At 46.6% G+C, this 22,137-nt stretch overlaps 1 protein-coding gene across 1 annotated transcript; it reads left to right on the top strand.

Moving 5' to 3' along the window:
- The first annotated feature begins 433 nt into the window (after positions 1-433).
- LOC146181872 (uncharacterized) lies at positions 434-17,357 on the top strand. The gene is made up of 3 exons (XM_084576886.1): positions 434-1,534; positions 6,837-7,134; positions 11,080-17,357. Exons 1-3 carry the CDS (start codon positions 611-613, stop codon positions 16,599-16,601), a joined length of 6,744 nt encoding a protein of 2,247 aa, XP_084433012.1. The 5' UTR covers positions 434-610; the 3' UTR covers positions 16,602-17,357.
- The last annotated feature ends 4,780 nt before the right edge of the window (positions 17,358-22,137 follow it).

Genomic DNA, 22,137 nt, shown 5'->3' with positions numbered 1-22,137 from the left:
AGTATTCTTATTAGTGTACTTAGAACAAATTCTGTTCACCTTGGCCACCTTTTATAAAGATTTCCAAACTGAAAAATGCTAAGTAGGCTATTAAATCCGTCAATGGAAAACGAGCAATGAGAGCATTTTTTTCCTTTCTTAATGAAAGAAACAGCTTTTCGAGGTTTCTGCGGCAAAAATCTCTCTACAGTCGCTACAGCAAACAAAACTGCGCTGTCGACAGCCAACTGAACGTTGGGTTAGCGAAATGAGGATTAATACGACGTGTATTTGTAATTTCACAAATTGGAAAAAGATATGACGGAAGTTCGAGCTGCGTTCTGTTTTTCTTTTCTTTGGGGACTGTGCTCTTAGCTCTTAGTAGAAACAGTAGAAATGCTGAACTAAATACGGACTAATCATCGCTACCGACACCGCACTGAATTAAAAAAAAAATAAGCAAAATAATGGCGCTGCAGCGGAACACGCGCCTGCGCGCTGCAATACGTTAACAGAAAACCATCGTGCAGAAAACTTTGTGGCGCATGCTGGTCCGAGTGTTGACTTTGTGCAATTACAGTAACGTATGCCTCTAGCGCAACAGCACGCTTGGTGAATTCGAACTGTTGCCATGCCCAGAAACGTAAGAAAAGCCTTCAGGCGGCTGGCAAAGTGGCATGCCGAAACGTGCCAAGCACTTTCTCGGGCTGCGTGCAGCGGCGACCTTGTCGACAACGTGCACACCATCCTTCGAAAAACCGCCAGCATCTTCAAGACCATCAAAGGTGACACTTTCGATAAAGAGCAGCGTGGACAACTGTCCCGGGAACTTCTAACCATCTTGTGTCAAGTGTCATCTAACTTGCATTTTCGCGCGCGCGATCTGCTTCTCGCCGGCGATCCTCTCGGTGTTAATGCTCGATTCAATTACTGGAACATTCAGTGTGCTCTTCTGTCTTATGTCGTGGACCTCGCACTGGCTGTCAACGAGCCTTCCGCGATCTCCAAGGTTCTCTTCACGCTTTCGAAGAGCAAACATCGGGTTTGGGACGTCCTCGTGCAGACGGAGGCGATCGCATCAACCGCAGTACTCGACGAGCGAGACAGGATGTTCGATGTATTTCGCTGGCTGACGACCTATTGCCCGCGAACATGCTCGAATCCCGAGCTGTACTTCAAGTTCGTCGCGTGTGCCGCTTGCCTATCGAGACGTCTGCCGGAGCGTGGCTGGAAAACCGTTAAGTCCACCGCAATGGCCATCGAGCCCGCCGAGTTCGACTTTGAAGAATGGTTCGCCGCCCAGCCCGCGTTGGTCGCGTTGCTGCCGCCGTCTGCGGTCCCCATGGCCCGTCGAAAGGTGATCGCGCAACTCTGCAAATGCGTGCCCAGTCATGCGGAGTTGCTGAAGGCATGTGAAGCGATATCGGAATCTAGTGGCGTCTCCGGAGCCAACATCAGGTCGTCGTGCGATGCGGAAGCGACGGAGGAGGACGACTTCTTTACAATCTTGGACGACGCTTTGGAAGCTCGAGACCAGGCGACTACATCTTCTCAGGTTTGTGGACGCCGGTCGTCGACGTTAGTTCAGCATTTAAACTATCCTTATGCAGACTAGATGAAAGTGGCACCAAGCATTGATTCAAATGGCCTGGCCATGCTTAGTTAGCTGGTGCGCTCTTGTATGGAGTAATTTAACCAGGATATCTGCTGTAAAAACGCGTGAAAATTTCTAACACCAGTAGCGTGCTCTGTAATATTATGGCCACGTGTACATTCTTTACATGAAGTTGGCAAAAGCGACTACTTGGAATAAGATGACATAGAGGACACAGAATGGAAACATGGGCCACACATAGATGAATCGAATAATCTCGGTGAAAAAAAGAAGTAAAGCAGTGCACATCAAAAGATCTGGACAGATTGCTGTCTAATTTGTGTCTCCAAACTCTCTTAACTGATTTGCTTCACTGTAGTCAACAAATCTGGATGTGTATGCCATCATACTAAGTGCTGCTGTCCCTAATGACTCTTCTACTCCTGTGAGTAGGCTTCCGTGCTGAAGAATAGAAGGGCACATGCTCATAAGTGCACTATAAAAGAGAAAAATTACAAGGGTTCAACGCTGCGGAACCAAATATTGAACGAAAGCATTAGCTGCGGGTGACCGAGCGTTCTTCTCTTTTTCTTCTTCCTCGGCTCACATAAAAAGTCCCGCTTTAATCAACCCATATGAACGTGCCTTAGTGGCCTATAGGGGTAACGTGAATGCCAGGGTCCTAGCAGGCTGATTCCGACATAACTGTCTCATGTGAAACGAGAGACCCAAGTTGGCAGCTCCTGCCAGCCCGTGTGTCACGTAGGGTGTGACGCCAGTGTCACGTGGGTAAGACGTAACTGCGGCCGGATCACGCGAAGGCTTGAAAGTGCGAGTAGTATTGCTTTCGCAATAATAATTATGGAGCGCACTTAAGCTCCTCTGTGAAGGGGGCAACATGATAGCGTAGCCTACCAGCCCACACTCATATGAAGGCCTGCTTTAACCAAGCCGTATGAACGTGCCTGCGTGGTGTAGGGGTAATGCGAATGCAACGGTTCTGGCAGGCTGATTCTTATGTCACCCTCCAGTATGAAAGGAGAGCAGTGTGAAAGGATTGGTAGCTCCTTCCAAACTTAATGTCAGGCAACCCTACGTCCAGTCAGTGGGAGGACATGTCAGCTGCCAGCTACCGCCTGCCAGCACCAGATTTTTCGCTCACAACGCTAATGCCGGCGGATGGCTGCTGACTCCGGATTTGTGGTGAATGGAGCCTTTAACGCTATCGCATCAAGAAAAAACATCATAAAATTTACAGACATTTACTGTGATGCATGTGGCAGAGCGTGATTTGGTTTGATTTTAGAGTTTTATTGTGTGAAAGAGACGAGCTCTGAGGGATAACGTAGTGGAAGGATATGGGTAGTTTTGACCACCTGAGGTTCCTTAACGTGCTCTGACATAGCACAGTACATGGGCACCTCATGTTTTGCTTTCATTGAAGGCTCAATAGTCGGACGCCTTGACCACTGAGCCACCGGAATGAGGTTACTGCAGGCGTTGGCATATTTAGACCGTGCAAGCAGGTGACTTGGTCCAAACCATGGTGACATGTAACCTTTCTGAACTCCTGATCCAAGCCACCAATCGCACTGTGAAAGGCCATACCCGGTTTTCCTATCCTTTGATTCCAATTGACAACTGCAATATTCCCTTTGTCACCTATCTCGTCTTCTTTTCTTTTCTCCCTATTTCCTCCTCCCTCCCTAAACTGAAAGTGAAGAGTAGGGTTTCTCTCACTTTGCCTCCTTCTCACCGAGGCTTCACACTTCAGCACCACACACTTTTTGCGTGGCAACACATTGGGCCACATTATTATTTAAACGTTGGGCACATTGTATGGGGTCCACCTCCCATGAAACTATCCATACTGAGAGGGATGAGTAGCCCTTCAAGAACTGCAACTTTCAGAAGAAACGGTTTTTCGACTTTTTGGAGAGCCGCCTTTGTCACGTAATGCACTTCTGAGTGCTGTTCAGATGCATGATGTTCTGCTGTGCCGAAAGTGGTCAATGGTATTTTTTTTAGTTATCAAATAGACCTTTAAAGCCCAGACTTTTGTAACGCAGGTTAATTTACAGCCAGGTTACCTCCGTATGTGACAGCTGACTGCATGATGTAGTAGTTGCTCAGTTGCCATGCCATCTGGAATTGGAGAGGAGCACTTTGAAAAACTGCAGTCTGTCAGCAAAGAAAGAAAGGGGGGGGGGGGTTGGTGTTGAAATTTAGAGATGCAGGTATGACTCATCGCAATATTACATGGCTGTGTGATGTCACATGCTGCTTTGCGGGATGTTCTTTTTCTAAAACGCCAGCATAGAGAATTGCTATTAGCTATGCTCATAATAGTGCTGCTGCATCTGTTTTCACAAGAGTTGTCTCCTTGTCAGAAAAAAATTGTTCTGCAACATGGATCATTTGAAGCCTCGTAGCCCCGAAAAAAAAAAAATGCAAACATGCCTCTGGCAGGCTTTTAACTAAAAAGCATTAGTACCGTATTTCCGGTAAAAGTTTTCTGGCAGCATCGGCGTCGGCCACGTGGGTGCAGACAAGAACACATGTGTTTGCTCGAAGGCAACAGAGAATTTGACACAGAGAAGCATGCACTGCGCATTCCAGAAGCTCTTAAATCTTCCATGTTTTCAGGAGTCTGTTCTTGGCCATCGTGTGAAGATAGTGTGTGCATATGTAAGCACTGGAAATTTTTATCTGTTGCGCAGTGTCTTTTGATAATTCATTGCTATCATCATTGTACTTCACTGTGCACGAATTTAGCACCAGTTTTTTAGCAGTGCTGATGTTGCTGTCACACTAACTGGAGTTAGTGTTGAAAAAACTAAAGTAACGTTCCACCCAGCCTTCACTGCCAAAAGCACAACGGACTTAAACCAATATAAAATAAAAAATGGGCAAAAAAGCAAATTTGCCTTGCAGGAAAGGAAGAGGGGAGGTGGGGGGGGAGGGGGAGGAGTGTACGTCAGACCTATGCAGGTGTTGAGAGCAATACAATTTATTTTCATTTTCCCTGTACACCTTCAACCTTCCTCCTTTTTCATATCTTGGTTGCCATCGCATTTATTTATTTTACTATTGCTTAAATATTTTCTCTTTGTGTGTTCTGGAAAGCTGGATTGTGATAGATTTAATAATGTCAATGTAGAACTAGTGTATTTGTGTGCAAATTGACTATTACTGAATGGAAGGAGAGGTGGTGGTTCAGTTATATACTCAGTATACAGTTACTCTTCTGTGGTGTCCAGTTGCTTCCTTCTAATTGTATGATAATGGGTTCTCAATCGTTACTTATCACACTAACTGCAAGCTAACCACTACACGAAGAAGTGTCCTTTTCAGCGGCTTGCACATGACCTGCCTGATAGGTGGCAGTGGAGTATTCTGGTTGTTGCAGCGTGGGTATTATATCAGCTTTTTTCTTTGCATCTGTTTCTTCAGCTCCTCCCTTCTGTCTGCACATATATGACAGTTGGTGGTCAGCTAGTCTTGTTGATATAACTAGGGATTATGGTAGATTCCGTCGTAAAATGCTACTGTAAACAACTCAACTAAAGCTGATGCAGCTTTTTCTTTGAAACATTTACTTAGGTAGTTCAGGGCAACCTCCCTGAGTGCAGCCCGTTGTCCAGGGGCCCTAATGGTGGAGGCTACCCTCTTGACCTGTTTAACCAGTGAAAGTGGAACTTGTCAGCCGCACCTTCCGAGAGGCCCGAGTTGGCTTGAGGGATAATCCTAATGATGAGCTGGGCCAGTTGGCGCATCTTCTTTCAAACGGGGGGTGCAGCGTGAGTTGTGAACTTGTGCACGTCGTGTGGACTCTTTCTTCTGTTGCCCATGTCTCTTGGCACAGTACCCTCTATTTTGAAGAGGGATGCATTGGTAAGATAGCCTGGAACAGGTAGACCGTATGGAAGAAGAAAAGAAGGGAAATGGCAAGCGTGGAGTCAAGGGATGAATTTAGGAGCAAAACAGTGGTGTTGGGGAGGTCTCAGTCTGCAACTTCCAAAGCATAGTAGTTGTTCCCGGACTAGTTAGAGTTGGGAAAGTAAGAGAATAGTGTTGTCGAGTGTAGCTTAGCTCACTGAGAGAAATGCTTAGGGATGAAGGATTATCACATTGTGAGCTTACTGCTCGTTCCATGGGGGCATGGAGGGGTAATCTTCAGGTCAATAAATGAACATGATCATTTCAAGGGAAGCTAGCATGTCACTATCGCTTTGAGTGAGAATGTGAGGAGGTGTGCCGCACAGTATCGTATCTTTGTGCAACTTGGGGATACCAAACAAAAAGAACTTAGCATGCACATGCCTGTAGTCGATGTTGACCTCCCACCTAAAATGCAATGCTGCCCATGCCTCGTGAAAAAGAAGGTGGCATGCTTCATTTAATGCAGTTGCGTTAAAGGCCCCATTCACCGAAAATCTGGTGTCGGTGCCGGCATTGGTGTCTTGAGCGATAAACCACAAGCATGGCGCTGGCAGAGGGTAGCTGCCATCTGACATTGCTGCACGCTCACAGAATGTAGGGTTGCCTGACCTTACATTTGGCAGGAGCTGCCAACTCGGGCCTCTCCTTTCATATGGACGGGTGATATCAGAATCAGCTGCCAGGACTGTTGCATCACATTGCCCTTAAGCCTTGCAGGTACGTTTATACGACTTGATTAGAGAGGGGCTTTGCATGTGGCCTGGTAGCCTACATTATCGTGTGATATCCTCGAAGGCGGAGCTTAAGTGTCACTCATGATATTTTGTATCAGGTGAACATCCTATTTCCTCCCTGTGGCTGCTGAAATAAAGGTTTCATACTGTAACTAGGCATGATGGTTCTTAAACCAAAACCTTCTGGAAAACAAAAATTGGTATCTGTTCTTTTTTTCGACCCCTGCAGCATTTTTGTTGGCATTAAGTTTCATCTGGCATTGTAAACTTGATGGTTTTGATGCTGCTAGCTGCCCAAGTGGTCAGCAGTCCTCTGGCTTAAAAATAAATATCGCTACAAATTTGTCTTCCACCATGTCAGAGCCTCACCACGAAGACTAATCCTCAGTTTTCCTGACTGAGATCAACTCTGGAAGGTTTCGTGTCTAGGGAACTTCCAAGTGAACTTTGGTTGCTGGCTTTTGATAAACGGATATGATAACGTTGCATGTTTGAGCACTTCCCCTGTGGTGAGCTGAATTCTGTGGGCAAGAACTGCTCTATTCTGTTTCGGTCCTCCACGCAGCATTTAATTTTTTGCATTCCAGATTGAAGACGAGCAGCTGCAGGTGATCCTGGAGGCGACGTTGAGCCGCATGCATTCAAGCCTAGCAAGTCCCCATGCAACTGACAATGAGCCCAACTCTGAGCTCATCAGTGAGGCCAGCTTCTCTCCACTGAACACTCGGGCTTTCTTGCAACAACTTCTGAGCAGCAGCAGCAGTGCTGGAGATGGCGCATCTGCTGCCCCGGAAGACGTGCAGAAACCTAGGAAGAGGCTGGACTACGCTGCTAAAGAATCACCGGAAGAGGCCGGTGGACTTGATGGCACGGTGGCAGATGAAGGTGAGCGTCCTGCTGTGAAAGCTGAATATGATACAGGTCCCTACTTTTGTCCTTCTAATAATGGTACCATACTACAAATGTGCTCTAGAGTCTTCCTATTTGTACTGTTTTGTGCAAGTGCATTCTCTGGCAAAAGTTCTTGGGACGCATGAGCTCGGCAAATACTTTATATGGCATTGCCTCACAACACAGTACCCTGGAGAGAAGAATATCTGAATCCTCTTATATTTGCAGGCCTTTCAGGCAGTTGGCCTGCTACATTGTGTCAAAATAAATTTTCTTTCCACAGAAAGTTTACAACCTACATGCTGTAAATTTTCACTGCTGATTTCCAAGCTTGTATATGATGTGGCACAATTTAATCAGATTCAAGTGCAACTGTACATTCCTGTATTGGTGACTGGCTGCTGGTAGCTAAAGCTTTCTGTGTTAAGCCTAGACAAATTGGAGCCTTTTTTCTAATTCTTTTTTTTGCAGCAACGACAAAAGGGCAGCCACAGGCATACTGAATGGTAAAAAAATTGTAACGTAAGCAAAACTGACTAATTGAGAAGACATTTTTATATATATATTTTTTTTGCTGTGAACATGCTTTAGTAGCGTCACCTACCTTCTTCCCCTGACACTTTGCCCTATTTGACAGACAAATGCATGGAATCACCTTGGTTTCTGTGTCTTCATCTAGTGTACAGAAATGCCTGAATGACCTGTGCTTCTCTGAAACAGAAAATGCGGACATACAACTAGTGCACGTTTGATCTCCGCCATTACATAAAGGTTCGATGGAGAGGAGGCAAAAGCGGAGGGAGGGATATCCTCCTCCTATTTAAGGTGGGAGAGGGTGGGAGGAGGCAGGTAGCTTAAGGGAATCCTTTCAGTTAGAGTTGACGACTGGGGAGAAGAGTGGAGAGATGACATGGCTTGTCGCACTATGGTTGTTTAGTTTAGGAGAGTGAACAGGGGAGAAATGCATGCATTTATATTTTGTTCACTTTGTAGAGAAAGGAACTTCAAAAAAAAAAAAAGAAGGTAGTTGTTCTGTGCCCTTCTTTTCCCCTGTCTACTTTTATTTTAGTTGTGTTTTGGGGGTTAGCTGACTAAGTTAGCTTGCTCTCTCACTCTTTGGGATTGTAGTTCATCTCGACTTTTAGTCTTGCTTTGCCTGAAACAGTGAAGTTGTCATGGCTGCAGTTGTCGAGGGTTATGCATTAGTTGGCTCCAGCTGGTCTAAAAGCATTCCTTATGGTGCTTGTGAGGGGAAAACTGAGGTTTCTGTTTAATCGTTTAAGGTTATTTTATTAATGGGATAACACTAGAAGCCTCATCGAAGAAAAAACTGTCTTTGGTCATAAAAGTGGTTACCAATCTAGAAGTGGCGTCACGAGACCAGGAATGAGAACCATGCATTTCAGTACATCTTAATTGCATCCATGCTGCCACTGCTAAACACCTTCGGCAAAACATTTAACCACCTGCATGATCTGAAGTGACGTCTGATTGTAAGGCTTCAGGAACACAGTCACGGCGAAAGGACACAAAACCCGAAGACATCAACAGCTCCCGTTGCTATCACATTGCCAACACAAAATGTAATTAGGTGTCCCTATGAACATTGTTGCTACTATGCAGGAATAAGCTAGAACAAGAGGAAGAAGAGGGTTACACGGTATGAAAGAGCACTGAACAAGGGTAGACCGGAGGAAGCCTCAGTTCACAGGTTGAGCCAACATTTCGACAAGTGGACTTGTCTTCGTCTGGGCAGCGTGATCATCACTGGCAGGGGTTTAAATATGCTTTTGCGTATTTAAACCCCTGCCATTTAAACCTCTGCCAAATTGTTTTTGTGTAAAAAAAAAGCTGGGGAGGGGGAGGGTGGGTGAGAAGAAAGTAGGTCAAGGAGTGAAAAAAAAAAAAATGTTTCTTCAGTATGTATTTCTCAGCCTGGAACCAATGGTCCTGTGGCCTGAAAAAGAAATAAAAGCGGCAGCAACAGGAAAAACTACAAGGAGAGAAGGACAGAAGAATAGAATAATAACAGGACAGTGAACCACACCTACCATGCAAAAAAACAAAAGTTCAAGGGCCAACTAATGTAGGAAGTGATATAAAGGAAACACGTTTAGAGAAACACGTGCAGCTTATGCTGTTGCGGAATGGGGATAGAGTGTATACGTGCTGTGAATAAACTGTACAATTAACGCTATATTATAGGATTGTTTTCCCGACTAGTTATGGTGCAGAAGGAATAAATTTAAGGAATTCTCATGTTCCTTTAGAAATATTTATTCCTCTGGTTCAAATGTTCTAAATCTATGGATTAGATATGCCTCTCTATATTCACTGTCCCTTGCAGATTTGAAGCCTGACTGGGCAATATGTAATTTAATTTTTTCGAACTTATGGTCTTTCTGATTGAAATGCTGGGAAACAGCTTTCAGGAGGCTTTTGCCTTCGTCTGCCCGATGGCCATTAATCCGTATGTTCACTGGTTTCCCTGCCTCGTTTATGACAGAAGGCGCATTCCAGAAAGTAGACAGCATTTGAAGATGTGCAATTAAAGCCTGATTTTATGTGAAAAGTTAAATCGCTTGCAGTACTTTTAACTGTGGGGCCTTTTTGTATATGATTGCACATCTTACATCTGGTCCAGGAGCAAGGATGTGGTTGTGTTGGATGCTTGTTGTCAAGTTTAAAATGTACTAGAATATCTGTGACATTTGTGTTACGTTTGTACTTTACCCTTGGTGCCTTCGGGAATATTTTCTTCAGGCGTTCATTACACGTTGGCATAGAGTGGTATTTCCGCAGAATATTGTTTATGTTTAGAAAGGCATTGGAGTATTTACTAACAAAAGAAGGCTGGCGTTCAGTGTTGGCCTTTGGTCGTTTCGTAAGCACATCGTTTTGGTTTAAAGTGCTTGCTTATTTGAGGGCCATATGAAGAGAGTTACTGGGATAGTTCCAAGATAGCAGTTTCCCAGCATTTCAATCAGAAAGGCCACAAGTTCAGAAAAAATAAATTACGTATTCTTCACTCAGGCTTTAAATCTGCAAGGGACAGAAAATATAGAGAGTCATATCTAATCCATAAATATAGAACATTGGAACCAGCAGGAATAAATATCTCTAAAGGAACGTTAGAATCCCTTAAATATTTTTTTTCTGCACCGTGACAAGTGGGGAAAACAACCCTATATAACGTTAATGGTACAGTATTCACAGCACGTGTACACTCTATCCCCCCTCTGCAATAGCATAAGCTTATCACTTCCTACTTTAGTTGACCCTTGAACCTCTTTTTTTTTTTTTTTTTTTTTGGTGTGGCAGGTGTGCTTCACGGTCCTGTTATTATTCTGTTTCTTTGTCCTTCTCCCCTCAAAGCTTTTGAGAATTGTTTCCCTGCAGATGTATTCTTTGTCAGGACCCTCAGAATGCCTATTCCCTTTCAAGAAAGGTGTGTCCGCACCGAACCTGCCAATTATCCACTTTGCATTGTAGTTTTTCCTGTTGCTACCGCTTTTATTTCTTTTTCAGTCCGCAGGATCACCAGTTCCAGGCTGAGAAATGCATACTAAAGAAACTTTTCTTTTTTTCACTCCTTGACCTCCTTTCTTCTCACCCACACTCCCCCTCTCCAGCTTTTCTTCTTCGGAAGCAAAAGCATATTTAAACCCTTGTCAGTGCTGATCACGCTGCCCAGACGAAGATAAGTCCACTTGTCCAAGCGTTGGCTCGACCTGCGGACTGAGGCTTCCAACCCTCTACCCTTGTTCAGTGCTTTCAGTGCTCTTTCTTTTCTTTGCCAGCTTTTTTGGTGGCATTGCTTTTTTTCTCTATCAAGTTCCAGGTGATTTATTGTGTTCAGGTGGTCTTTTCTTTTAGGCATTATTTCTTGCACCTTCGGCAGAACTTAAGTAAAGTGTTTTGTTCTTATATGCAACGCAGGTGACAGAAGCGAAGATGACACTCAGGAGAGAGCGTCAGAAGATGAGAGCTGTGCAGAAGCAACTCCGGATGCTTTGGATTCTCCGCACAAAACCAGAAAGCAGAGAGGAAGGAAGCATCAACGCAAAGCAATGCGAGGGAAGGCCGTTTCTGCTGCGGCAGAAACAGTTGAAGAGTGTGGAGTGCCTTCTTCAGTCAGTTCGGGCAATGAAGTGGGTGAACCTTCGAGCCTCCAACCTTCTGGCCAAAAATGTGCGGAAACAGCGCCTTTAGTTTCAGCTGCAGATTTTTCAGACCCTGCGGCTGTGCAACACAATGCGCAAACGCCTCTAAAAAGGTCCAAGCGATATGGCAGCACTAATGAATCTCCCATGGAAGACATGCGTGACATGCTAGCTCCTCAAGGTTCATTGAGTAAAGTGAGGCCACTTGTCAGCAGACTCTCATCGCAAGAAAATGAGAGGAAGTTGAAAGTTCGGTCATGTTCGCAAGGTGAACCTACCATGGAGGCTGTCGGGAATTGCCGTAGCAAAGTTAAGGGAGCAAAGAAAGCTCGGGAGTGCCAGAGTGTTGACTATTCAGTTGAAGAACCACATGATGAAAGTTCAGAAGGAAGTAGTGCAGACTTAGCGCCTCATGACGCTAGTGCAAAGCCTTTGAGCTTGAGTATGGAGTCGGATGGTGAGGTACCATGTTCCGGTTCAGAGTCCGCGGGTTCTGAAGTTTGTCCATCTGTTGAGGTGGTGAATGCAGCTTCGCCAGAGCGGAAAAATAGTTGCACTGGTGGCGAAGTTGCATCACCAAAAATCACTAGAAAGCTGAAGGATCAGTTGGGCTCAGAAGTAGACTCCGTAAGGGAAGAAGTGGTTTCACGGCGCTCTAACACAGCTACTGGGTCGAGTAGGGCACGCCAGCGTGCTATTATAATCTCTTCAGATGAGGAATTTTGCAGTGAAGAGAACATAGAGGAAAGTGATGTACAGCCAGCATGTTCTGATGCTGATGAGAGTTCCGGCACTGAGCGTTCATGCAGAGCAAAGTCTTCAGGTTCAGAGTCTGCAGGTTCGCAGGTTGGACCAGCCACGAAAGTGGTGAACGCTGCCTCAGTGCGACGCCAAAGTGGTTGCATTGCGAGCACATCGCCAGAAAACAGTGAAACGGGGGAAAGTTCATCTAGTTCAGACGAAAACGGATCTGCTGAAGAAATAATATCACGGCGCTCTAGCCAGGCTTCTGGGGCGAGAAAGGCTCGGCGGCTTCAGATTAGCGACTCTTCAGACCACGAGTCATATAGTGAACAGAATTTAGAGCATGGTGCACACTTGGCATCTGGCAAAGTCAAAACATCTACAGTCATGAGATCCAGGTCTGTCAGAGAAAACCAGATTTCAGGTTCCGATTCTGAGTCTGAAGACAAAAATTTGCTTAATCAAAGCTCACCCCGCTCTTCAGTCAAAAAAAGGGCACCATCGTTGGCTTCTTCAAATGAAGGAACTGCTTCTGTCGGTCGCAGAATGGTGCATTCAGGAAGGTGCAGGATTAGCAGTTCTTCAGAGGAGGAATTACATGTCAAGTATGTCTCAAAGGGGAGATCTGAACTGTCAAGACCAAAATGTGCCAGAGAACTGAAGACACCCTCTGAATCAGAATGCCAGTCTCCCGAAGAAAATTCTGATGACCAAAACGCAACCAGCTCTATGATCAAGAAAGATGTGACAGCTCGTGCTTCTTTGTCTTCAAGTGGGAGAGCTGCAAGGTCCTCTCTCAGCCTGCGCAAGACAGTTTCCAGAGCAAGCAAAGAGCTCAGGAGCAGGATTGGTGAGCCATCGGTACAGGAACCACGTACCAACCAAGTCACTGAAGGGAACAAGGAAATTTTAGCATCAGGGCATACCGGAAGACATGAAGTGCCTTCCAGTTCAAAATCTGAATCACTCTCGCCTCTGATTGCGCCTGCATCACAAACTGCAGGAAAAATTCTTAGAAGAATTGTGAGCTCATCAGAGTCGTCTGAAGATGAGCACGATGCTGAAGATCCAGCGCAGCCAGATGCAGGAGGTAGTGAACTACCTTCAGAGTTTGATGACGACGAAATTCCATGTGGGCAGAGGGCACCGAGCATTTCATCGTTGCAGCATACACCTCATTCTTCTGTTGACAGTGAATCAGAAGAGGGTCCATATTCACCGAAACCAGAGCCCAAACGTCATGTGGCTGCCAATTCGGATGCCGATACTGTAGACGTGCCATCCTGCGATGATGAAGTGTCTTCGGAGAAACGGAGCACTGCTCGGTTCTCTCAAACCACAATTGCTGATACTTCACCAAAGAGGCATTCAGAATCGCCTTCCTCACAACTGCAAGGACCGCAGACATATCCGGGTGGCTACCAAGCTGAGAGTGATGTAAACGCTGAAGCAAAGCAAGGCTGTATTGAGAATTCTGTCTTTAAGGTGCCAACTCACAAGCGGGCACGCACTGTCAGTAGACACCGTGAAGCAGAATCCATGTCTCGGGGCAGACGCAGTGGCTTAGACGAGTTCGTTGCATCCAGCTTAAGTTCATATGAGAGGTCTGCAGCAGAGAAGACTAAACCTGTTGCTGATGCTGCTTTTACCAGGACACGGAGATCTTGCGGGTCAGAGCTGTCGCAAGATGGAAATCTCGCAGAATTCAACCACGAGGGAGTTGCTCCTGGCCCTGGAGACACAGGCATGAGTGCAAGTTTGGATCGTGGCACATCAATGTTAGAGGATGTGCCACATGTGAGGTCTGGTGCTATCAGTTCAAACCAAAAGAAGGCTAGCATCGATGAGAAGATCTCTGATGCTCAGTGTCTGCATAATGCACGTGGAAATACCAATGATGCGCCTGCATTTGAGGCATTGGTTAGCCTCAGCTCACTCAAGACAGAACAGGCTGCAGCTTGTGAAGGCACGCAGAACGGCGGGAGAAGACGGACGGCTCCCAGAAAACGTTCTACTTCAGGGCCATCCCATTCAGAGAAACTCATGTCTTCAATGCATAGCACTGATATTTCACATTCGGGCCAGGAAGTGTCAGCCAAGCAAGTGCAGCCACAACCATCAAAATCCAAGCAGTCTTATGAAGTTGAACCTAGTGAGGCTGTAACCTCGTGTGAAAGTGGCCATCCAACTTTATCAGAGTCAGAATCTTCCGGCAGGCGCCTTAGCCTGAGAGTGGCACAGGACTTCATCGCGGGAAGAGCATCGAAGGGAAAGCAAAGGCAAAGTGATGGGAATAAAGTCCTGAGGACCAAAGGGTCTCAGCGGCAGTATTCAGGTGCAAAGTCATCACAGGGAGAGGAGATACCTGCGGAGCATGACTATATTTTTAGTGATGATAGTGATGAATCGGAATCGCCTAAGAAGGATCCAGGTTCCTCGTCAAATGAGAAACTGATGTCGTCCGTGACAAGACGAAAATTGCGAACTCGTTCAGAAAACTCAAGTCCAGGCACCAGCAAGCAGGAAGAGCCGAGCAACCTGCTGAAAAGCTTATCTTCATCAGGCAAACGTCATACGCCGTCCAAACTCGTAGTTCAGATTCGCCGTTCTTGGGACAATTTGGTAAATGGGAATTTTTCGCCGGGAAGAATTAAAGCAGCCGAGCGTGAGAAAGCCGAAAGGCCAGGGAAGGCACCTAAGAACCTAGAACAAGCTTCGTCGTCTTCAGGACAAGGCCACATCATTGATGACAGCATTGAATGGGAATCGCCCATCAAGCGTCCATGTTCCATATCATCAAAGAGCAAACTGGCGTTATCTGGAAGAAGACAGAAATCGGATGCCAATTTAGAAGTGGCAAAGGCACATCAAAGTAGGCAATTTCTTCCCAGTTGCGGGAAAAGTCCACATTCACCAGTTAGGGATGACATTCCACTCAGAGTCCTCACTCGGAGTGCAAGGAAACGACTGTCAACGAGCAGGGAAGCTTCAGTGTCGCCAGAAAAAAATAGGACGGCAGAAAGCAGAGCCGGGATTCCAGACAAGGCATCGGACACCTTAGGTGCAGCTTCAGCATGGGAAACACTGAGAAATGTTTCGGAGGGGATTTTAGACAGCGATGCTGAATCTACGCTGTCAAGTGTAATCGACCATATTTCCTCAGTTACAACTGATCGCACATCAGCTGCCATAGAAGAGAAGCAGTTTAACGGACACAAAGAGGACGGCTTACCCAAAAGGCGTTCAGCGAGAGTAGGCACCTCGCAAGCTTTAAGGCTTCGCTCTACAAAGAATGATGTAGAAGCTGTAGCTCCAGCCATTGGCAGTCGGGCATCACCGAAGGTGCACTCTGGCTCTGGCGCAGCGAAAAACGAAAGCATAGATATGCCAAATGGTATGCTTGGCAATCCCGAACAGTGCTCCACACAAAACCTGTCTCAGTCAAGTAACAATCTCACTGGGCTGACACAAGCACCTTCTCGCTCTTCACGTCTCTCTGCTGACCTTCCTAGTTTCCAAAGAGAAGCAGATAAACCAAGGCACTCACAGCGAGGGTTGGGGAAGCTTGTTAAGGATTCTGGAAATGACACTACTAGTTTGACAGAAAGTGGCGATCTGTCTCGCCTTTCACAAAACAAAGACAGCTCAGTGTCGCCAAAGGCCGACTTAAGCCTCTGCAGAGCTGAGCAGCCTGGTTCCAAGAGTGGACGGCTCTCACTGACTGCCAGGAGATCTCAGTCAGGTGCAAGTGAGAGCCCAAAAATATCCCCTACTGTTAGCAGTAGACAAGCTGGGGTTAACAGAGCATTAGAAGAGCCAGTGCTCTCAGCTGCTACTCGCACTCGTCGGTCATCTAACACTTCTGTGACCAATCCAGGCAGCAAACAGATGGCTAGCGAGGTGAAGAAAAGGCCGACAAGAGCAAGTGCGTCTCGCAGCTCGCAAACGAACAAACCTTCTGGGGCATCAGCATTGCTGCCACGACGGGTCTTTGATGCAACAGACGTGGAAGTAACTCCATCAAAAGCCTCAGTGACAAGGCGGTCTGCACGCTTGAGCGTGATGCGTGGCAGCCCTGGTTCCCAGACACGTTCGTCTCGTTTAGCAGCCATCACTCAGAAGGGAAGCGCAATTGAAGATGATGGTAGCTCGACTCGCAGTTCTTTGGTACCAATGTCGCCAATCGGCAAAGGTTCCAGTACCTCTCATTGTCCAGCCGTGCCAGGGGTTGAGCTTCAAGACATAAACACCACAAAGCGGCGATCGAGGGGCGCATGCTTAGCCTGTCAGCGCTCTTCTCCTGTGACTCAGGACAGCGGAACAATGACAGACGACAGTTACCTTCACGATGAGGCCGACTTTTCGAATTCCTTGACGAGTACCAAACGTAGGAAGACGGGCAGTGTTAGCAGTAGGGCCGCTTCACAACAGAAGACCGTGACGTCAGAGTCCAAGTCCCGCCAGTCCAGCACGACGACTCGGCAGCCAAATGTACCGGTGCGACGCAGCACACGAGCATCTACGGGTGTGTCACGAAGATTGAGTTATACCTGAAGCACTGGATGCATTGTCATTTCTGTTGCTTGTGATTTTATTGAAGGCTGTTTGTTTGTTGCGACACTGATGCAGTCTGTTTGGCTTCTGTTACAAGTGTCAGGGTCAGAGTTTTATTCGATTGTTAACCAGAAAATTCATGCAGGGGCATTAGCTGCTCTGCAGTTGCAAGTCACGCCCTGCGCCCTAAGAGTTTTTTTAGTATCCTCCTTTCTGCATTTTTCTTATGGATTTATCTATTTCTTGCTTTGTAAAAAATGAGTGCTTTAAGCGCTTAGGATATTTGGAGCTTGGTCAGATTTCAAGCTGCCAGAAGAAGTCACTGTTTGAGATTGTTGTTTTGTATGTGTGTGTGGTGAAAAATGGCAGCTGTAAGTACAATTCTGGGAATGTTATTGCTGGTACACCATATAAAAACCATTCTGATCATTTCTGGTGGTGCCTGAGAAAAATTTGCAGAACACCAGATCTGCATGCATTGGTTTCATATCATATGCTGGTACACATGTGAAAACTGGTGTGGAGGGAGACAGTCATAAATTGTGCTCACAAGGCTAATATGTTTGTCTTGAAAACTGGTCTTCTGACATAACCAGCATACGATTTGTATGCAGGCGAGAGCGAATTGTCAGAATTGTTCTTTCAGGTCAGACCTTATAACTCCGTGATGTGTGAATTCAATTTCAGCACTGGAAAAAAAAAACTGGAACAATTGCAAGAGTTGAACCTCTGAATGTACGCAGATGTTTAAAACAGTGAAGGAAGCTCTGGTTATTCCAATGTGCCATTCGTACCTCACTCAAGAAACTGGCCACCTTATAAACTGGTTCATTCTTCCCTGGTGTACAACAGTCCTCAGAGAAACCTTCCACAAACCAGTAATTTTACTGGCATGCTGAACTGATAAATGTTAGTCAACTGCCTTGACTAGTGCAGTTGTGAATAATATTTGAAAGGAAAAAGCATGCACAAAGCCGTAAGAAAGCATGAGGGGGAACTCCACACTCATGAACGATTTTTGCTTTAAATGGTCTTGTTTGGATATACTTGCATGCCTTGCTAAAAGAATGTGTAGACCTTTCTTGCTTTGTCATCATTTTTCCCAGGTTTTACTTTGTTCAACAGTTATTCATTCAAAGATTAATCATCTAAAGTAACCTGACCCATATTCAGCATTATTCTGTAGTTGCAGTTATTAGGACATTTATGTCAAAGCAAAACAAGATGTATTGAATATATCTGTCAAAGCCATCCTTGAGCGTTTGTGGAAGTGGCACTGACAGGGTCTTGCATCTGTTAGCTTGATGTGGTTGTTTTCTTCTAAGAAATTTTCCCAAGCCTATGAAAACCATAAGAAGACGTGTCATGCCTGTTTTGTGTGGATGGTTAGAGTACGTACCTAGGGCTTGCTAAATAGGATAAAAGCTGTGGTTAGCAATTGTCTTTGAACAGACTTGTGCCCTCCAGGAAGTGGTGGAAGGCTTTCTTCAGTCTTTTGCACTTTAATTGCCAACATTTCAATATGCTCCATTTGCCAACATTTCAATATGTTCCATGTTTTCTTCCCTGCAGAGGCTTCATAAGGAATGGCCCTGATCGATCAAAAGAATAACTGAATGATTTCTCATCTCACCTGTCCTATTTTGCATTAAGTTCATCCAGTGTCTGTTTCCTTGGGCATAATATAGGGCCTGAAAGTAGATCGTGTTCATTGTGGTGGCTTTAATGCGCTAGAGCCAGTGTGTTAACAGGTATGTGTTCTGTAGAGACACATTTTTTGATTGAAGCTGCTTTCACAACCTTAAAACGTTTTACATTGCATAAACGGTTTGTGGTACATTTTTGTGTGTTTACATTCATGATATGCATGTACAGGGCTACTGTACAGTGCTGGTTGCATTCAATTTTCTTCACATTTGGTACATTCTTTTGAAAGATGTTTACGTAAGCGTTTTCATTATTAGTAGATGTTGTCAAGTTTGTTTTGCTTTGTGATATGACTTATTCAGAATGTTTTTAAATGTTAACCACTCTGTTTTATATTATACACTTGTTTTTCCTCACAAGAAGCTCTTTGTGAGAAATTTCTTTGTACATTGTAATAAAAGTTAAGTCTTCCAGTACTTGTAACGTCATACTGTATAGTTTGAGAGTCCAACTGCACCCTTTCTAAAGGAATTACCATGTTCAATAGTAGAAAGCAAGCTCTAAATAGATCCTCTTTTTGCTGTTGACCTCTGAAAAAAGTCAGATTGATGTTTTTTACATAGCTTTGGCTTTACCAGCTGTTGAAGCCAACATCAAATCATCAAGTGACACAAAAAACAGGTGAGACAAAAAAGCATGTGTTCATTTACATTTTGTTTGTCTGTGCATTAGCATTTTAGTGCTGTCTTGGGTGAAATTTGAACATACTTTTAGCAGAAAGCAAAGCTGTACTGGTGCCAGTGTAGATTTAATTTTGTTCTTTTTGTCATATACTTGGGCACATCCCATTTCTTTTGCTTCAATGGTTTCAATTTCGCTTAGAGCCTTCCTTATTGAGAAATGTGACTTTCGCAGTGTGTTTTTCGGTAGTGCAACTCATAATGGGCTTAGTATAATGTGATAGTGAATTCACATGCTATTTCCTGAAGCAGTGTGCCTTAGAACTGATGCTCTCCTCACACTGCTGGTGTTACCTGGAGCTTGGGCCCAGGTAACTGGCTGTACTTGGCCATGGTCAGACCTGAGCGGCCGCGTATGATTTGTACATCCTGCGCTTTGGGGGTGTCTTCTGCCTGCTGCTGCTGCATGATCTTGACGCTGCTGCCCTGCCCCATCCTCCGCGGGCAGAACGGCTGCTAGTGGGCAAAGCGCGCTGGCTTTTATTGCGTTAGCAATACTGCGCCAGGTTTCATCCCGTCGCATTGCCCCGGGATGGGCCACGTTTGCCCTTGAGCCGCAGCCGAGCCAAATACGGCTTTAACCAAGCCGTACGAATGTGCCTTAGTGGCTTATAGAGGTAACGTGAATGCCAGGGTCCTGGCAGGCTGATTCTGACATTGCCGTCTCATGTGAAACGAGAGACCCAAGTATGTCTAATGCAATTCAACCCGGTAAAGTAAATCGGTTTGCAGGAAATTAAAGGCGAAGTATTTGTCATACTTACACGCGGACACCTGGACCAGGCCGTAAGGAGGAAGAGTGGCTGATCCTTGCCCTGATGGGGCTGTGACAGGTAGGTCACCGCCGCTTGCGGCGGGGACTAGCTTGCCACTGATTTTTATCTGTTTGTTGCAGGCCGTCATTACATCCGCCACCGCATCGGTGGTGCTGGACGACGGCTGTTGTTGCGGCGCACGTCTTTCTCTGCCCCTTTTCTCTCTTGTCTATTTTCTCTTCTGTCCGCACGAGGCAGCAGAGGTGGCTCAGCTACAGAGCCATTAGCAGGCCTGTCCATTTTCTTTTCTTTCTTCCTACAGCCACAACAACAACAGGCCGTAAGGAAAGTGAGAAAGGTGGGAGTGAAATAAGAAAGAGGGCTTCCTCTTCCACCTGGGGTGGCGCTGCGGTCGCCGACGAGAGGGGACGTGCTTCTCATCGGCCCCTGCTATTATGCCAATTAACGCAGTGTTAATTTACAGTTACCGCGATATATTTGGTACCAAAGTGTGCGCGAAGGTGCGGGGCATCGACCGGTACCAGTTTTGACCAAGTGGTACGTGATTATCCCGATTTACGAGGACTTTTCTCTGGTGCGGTGCGGACTTTTCTCTAAGCCTAACGTCGGCCTACCACGAGTACGGCCACAGGTGGTGACGGGCCCGGCCGCTAGGCCTAACCCGGCGACGAGTACGACCAAGATGGCGTCCGAAATGGAAGCGTCCGAAATGGAAGTGGCCACGTCGATGGGAGACAACATGACGTCAGCACCGAGCATCGGCAGTCTCGGCGGGCGTACGTGCATTGAAGTTCAAGGAGAGGACATTACACCGGAAGAAGTCGAAGGCTGGTCGGTCTCCGGCAAGCGCGTCAAGCAGATCATGGCCGGCAAGGAAAACGGTGAGTCCGCCGCCATTACTCGCCAGTCTAGACCCAAGACTAGGGCCAGCTTTGCTAAGAGAGTTGCAGCCTCGGTAACGAAAGCGGCGAGGATGCCGATGGACATGCCGAAGGAAGACACTAAGATAGTCATGAGACCACGGGGAGGTCTCAACGTAGCGAGAACTGAGGTTTCAATAATTATGTCGGCCGTCATGACGGCGGCTCGAGTAACGAAGGAAGAAGCCAAAGCAGACACCATCTGCACGAACGCGCAGCAAAACATCATCGTGGTCAGCACCCCGGACGAGAGGCGTGCCACGCTGTACTCTAAGATCAAAACCCTTAACGTAGGAGACAGGCCATACGAAGTCAGCGCCTACCGAACGGCGCCGGACGGCACGGTCAAGGGAGTCATCCGAGGCATAGCCGTAGACGACACCCCGGAGGAGATAGCCGAAAACATCGTGAACCCGTGCAACCCCCTAGCGGTGGAGGCGCACAGAATCGGCAATACAACCACGGTGATAGTACTCTTCGCTGGAGAGAAAGTACCGAACTACGTCAAGTATGGCTCGATATTAGTCAGGTGCGGGCTTTACCGCAAGCACTTTGACGTGTGCAGGCAATGCGGCAAGATCGGCCATAGAAGAGACGTATGCCCGAATCCCAACACCAGAGTATGCTTCGGCTGCGGAATCGCGAACCCCAGCGAGGATCACAAACGCGAATGCAAGCCCAAGTGCAGGCTCTGTGGGGGACAGCATCCAACGGGCGAGAGGGAATGCAAGAACAAGTACAAGATGCCGTATGTGCTCAAAAAACGGCAATGGGAACGCAAGATGGAAGCCAAGCAGCAACAACTGGATCCGAAAAGCTTTCCGCCGCTGCGAGAGCCGTCTGCCGAGAGACCCCGCGGAGATTCGAGGCAGCGCGACAGCAGCCGCAAGAGGGACAACAGCAAGGGAGGCAGGAGCGCCAGCCGCCACAGACCGTCGCAATCGGGGGAAAGAGTCGCCTGGGCCGAAACAGTCAAGGCAAACATGGCAGAGAAGAGACAACCACCGGCCCAAAACGCCACGAAGAACTTCCAAGAAGAGAACGGGGTGGTAATAAAAGCCCTAAGAGACGAGAACGAGAAGCTAAAGCAGAGAATCGCCGAACAGGACGCAACCATCAAGGAAATCAACGCGAAGCTAACGACATTAATTGCGATGCAGCAAAAGCAGCAGCTGCTGCCGAAGCCCGCACAAGAGAGGAAACAAGAAGAGATAACCGAGGACGAACCAGAGGTCGAGGTGGACCCGAGAGCCACGAAAGCGGCGGGACCGGCTCCCAAGAGGAGAGCCATAGAGGGCGCCAGGGAACGAAAGACAATGGAGAGAATCGAAAAACAGGACGACAGACTCGACCGTCTCGAGGCGATCAGCAAGGTAACCAACGAAAGCCTTACTGCGCTCACGCAAACGGTTCAGCAGATGACAACGAACATACAGAGCACGATCCAGAACAT

The sequence above is a fragment of the Amblyomma maculatum genome, chromosome 8 (assembly GCF_055883805.1).
Source record: "Amblyomma maculatum isolate TAMU_Amacu chromosome 8, ASM5588380v1, whole genome shotgun sequence".
Lineage (NCBI taxonomy): Eukaryota > Metazoa > Arthropoda > Arachnida > Ixodida > Ixodidae > Amblyomma > Amblyomma maculatum.
This window is presented reverse-complemented; position numbering and strand designations above follow the sequence as displayed.

Bases quoted from the DNA above. Each gene is read 5' to 3' on its own strand.
- LOC146181872 (XM_084576886.1), top strand. From the start codon at position 611: ATGCCCAGAAACGTAAGAAAAGCCTTCAGGCGGCTGGCAAAGTGGCAT. The intron at 1,535-6,836 runs GTTTGTGGACGC...TTTGCATTCCAG, and splicing joins AGGCGACTACATCTTCTCAG to ATTGAAGACGAGCAGCTGCA. The intron at 7,135-11,079 runs GTGAGCGTCCTG...TATGCAACGCAG, and splicing joins TGGCACGGTGGCAGATGAAG to GTGACAGAAGCGAAGATGAC.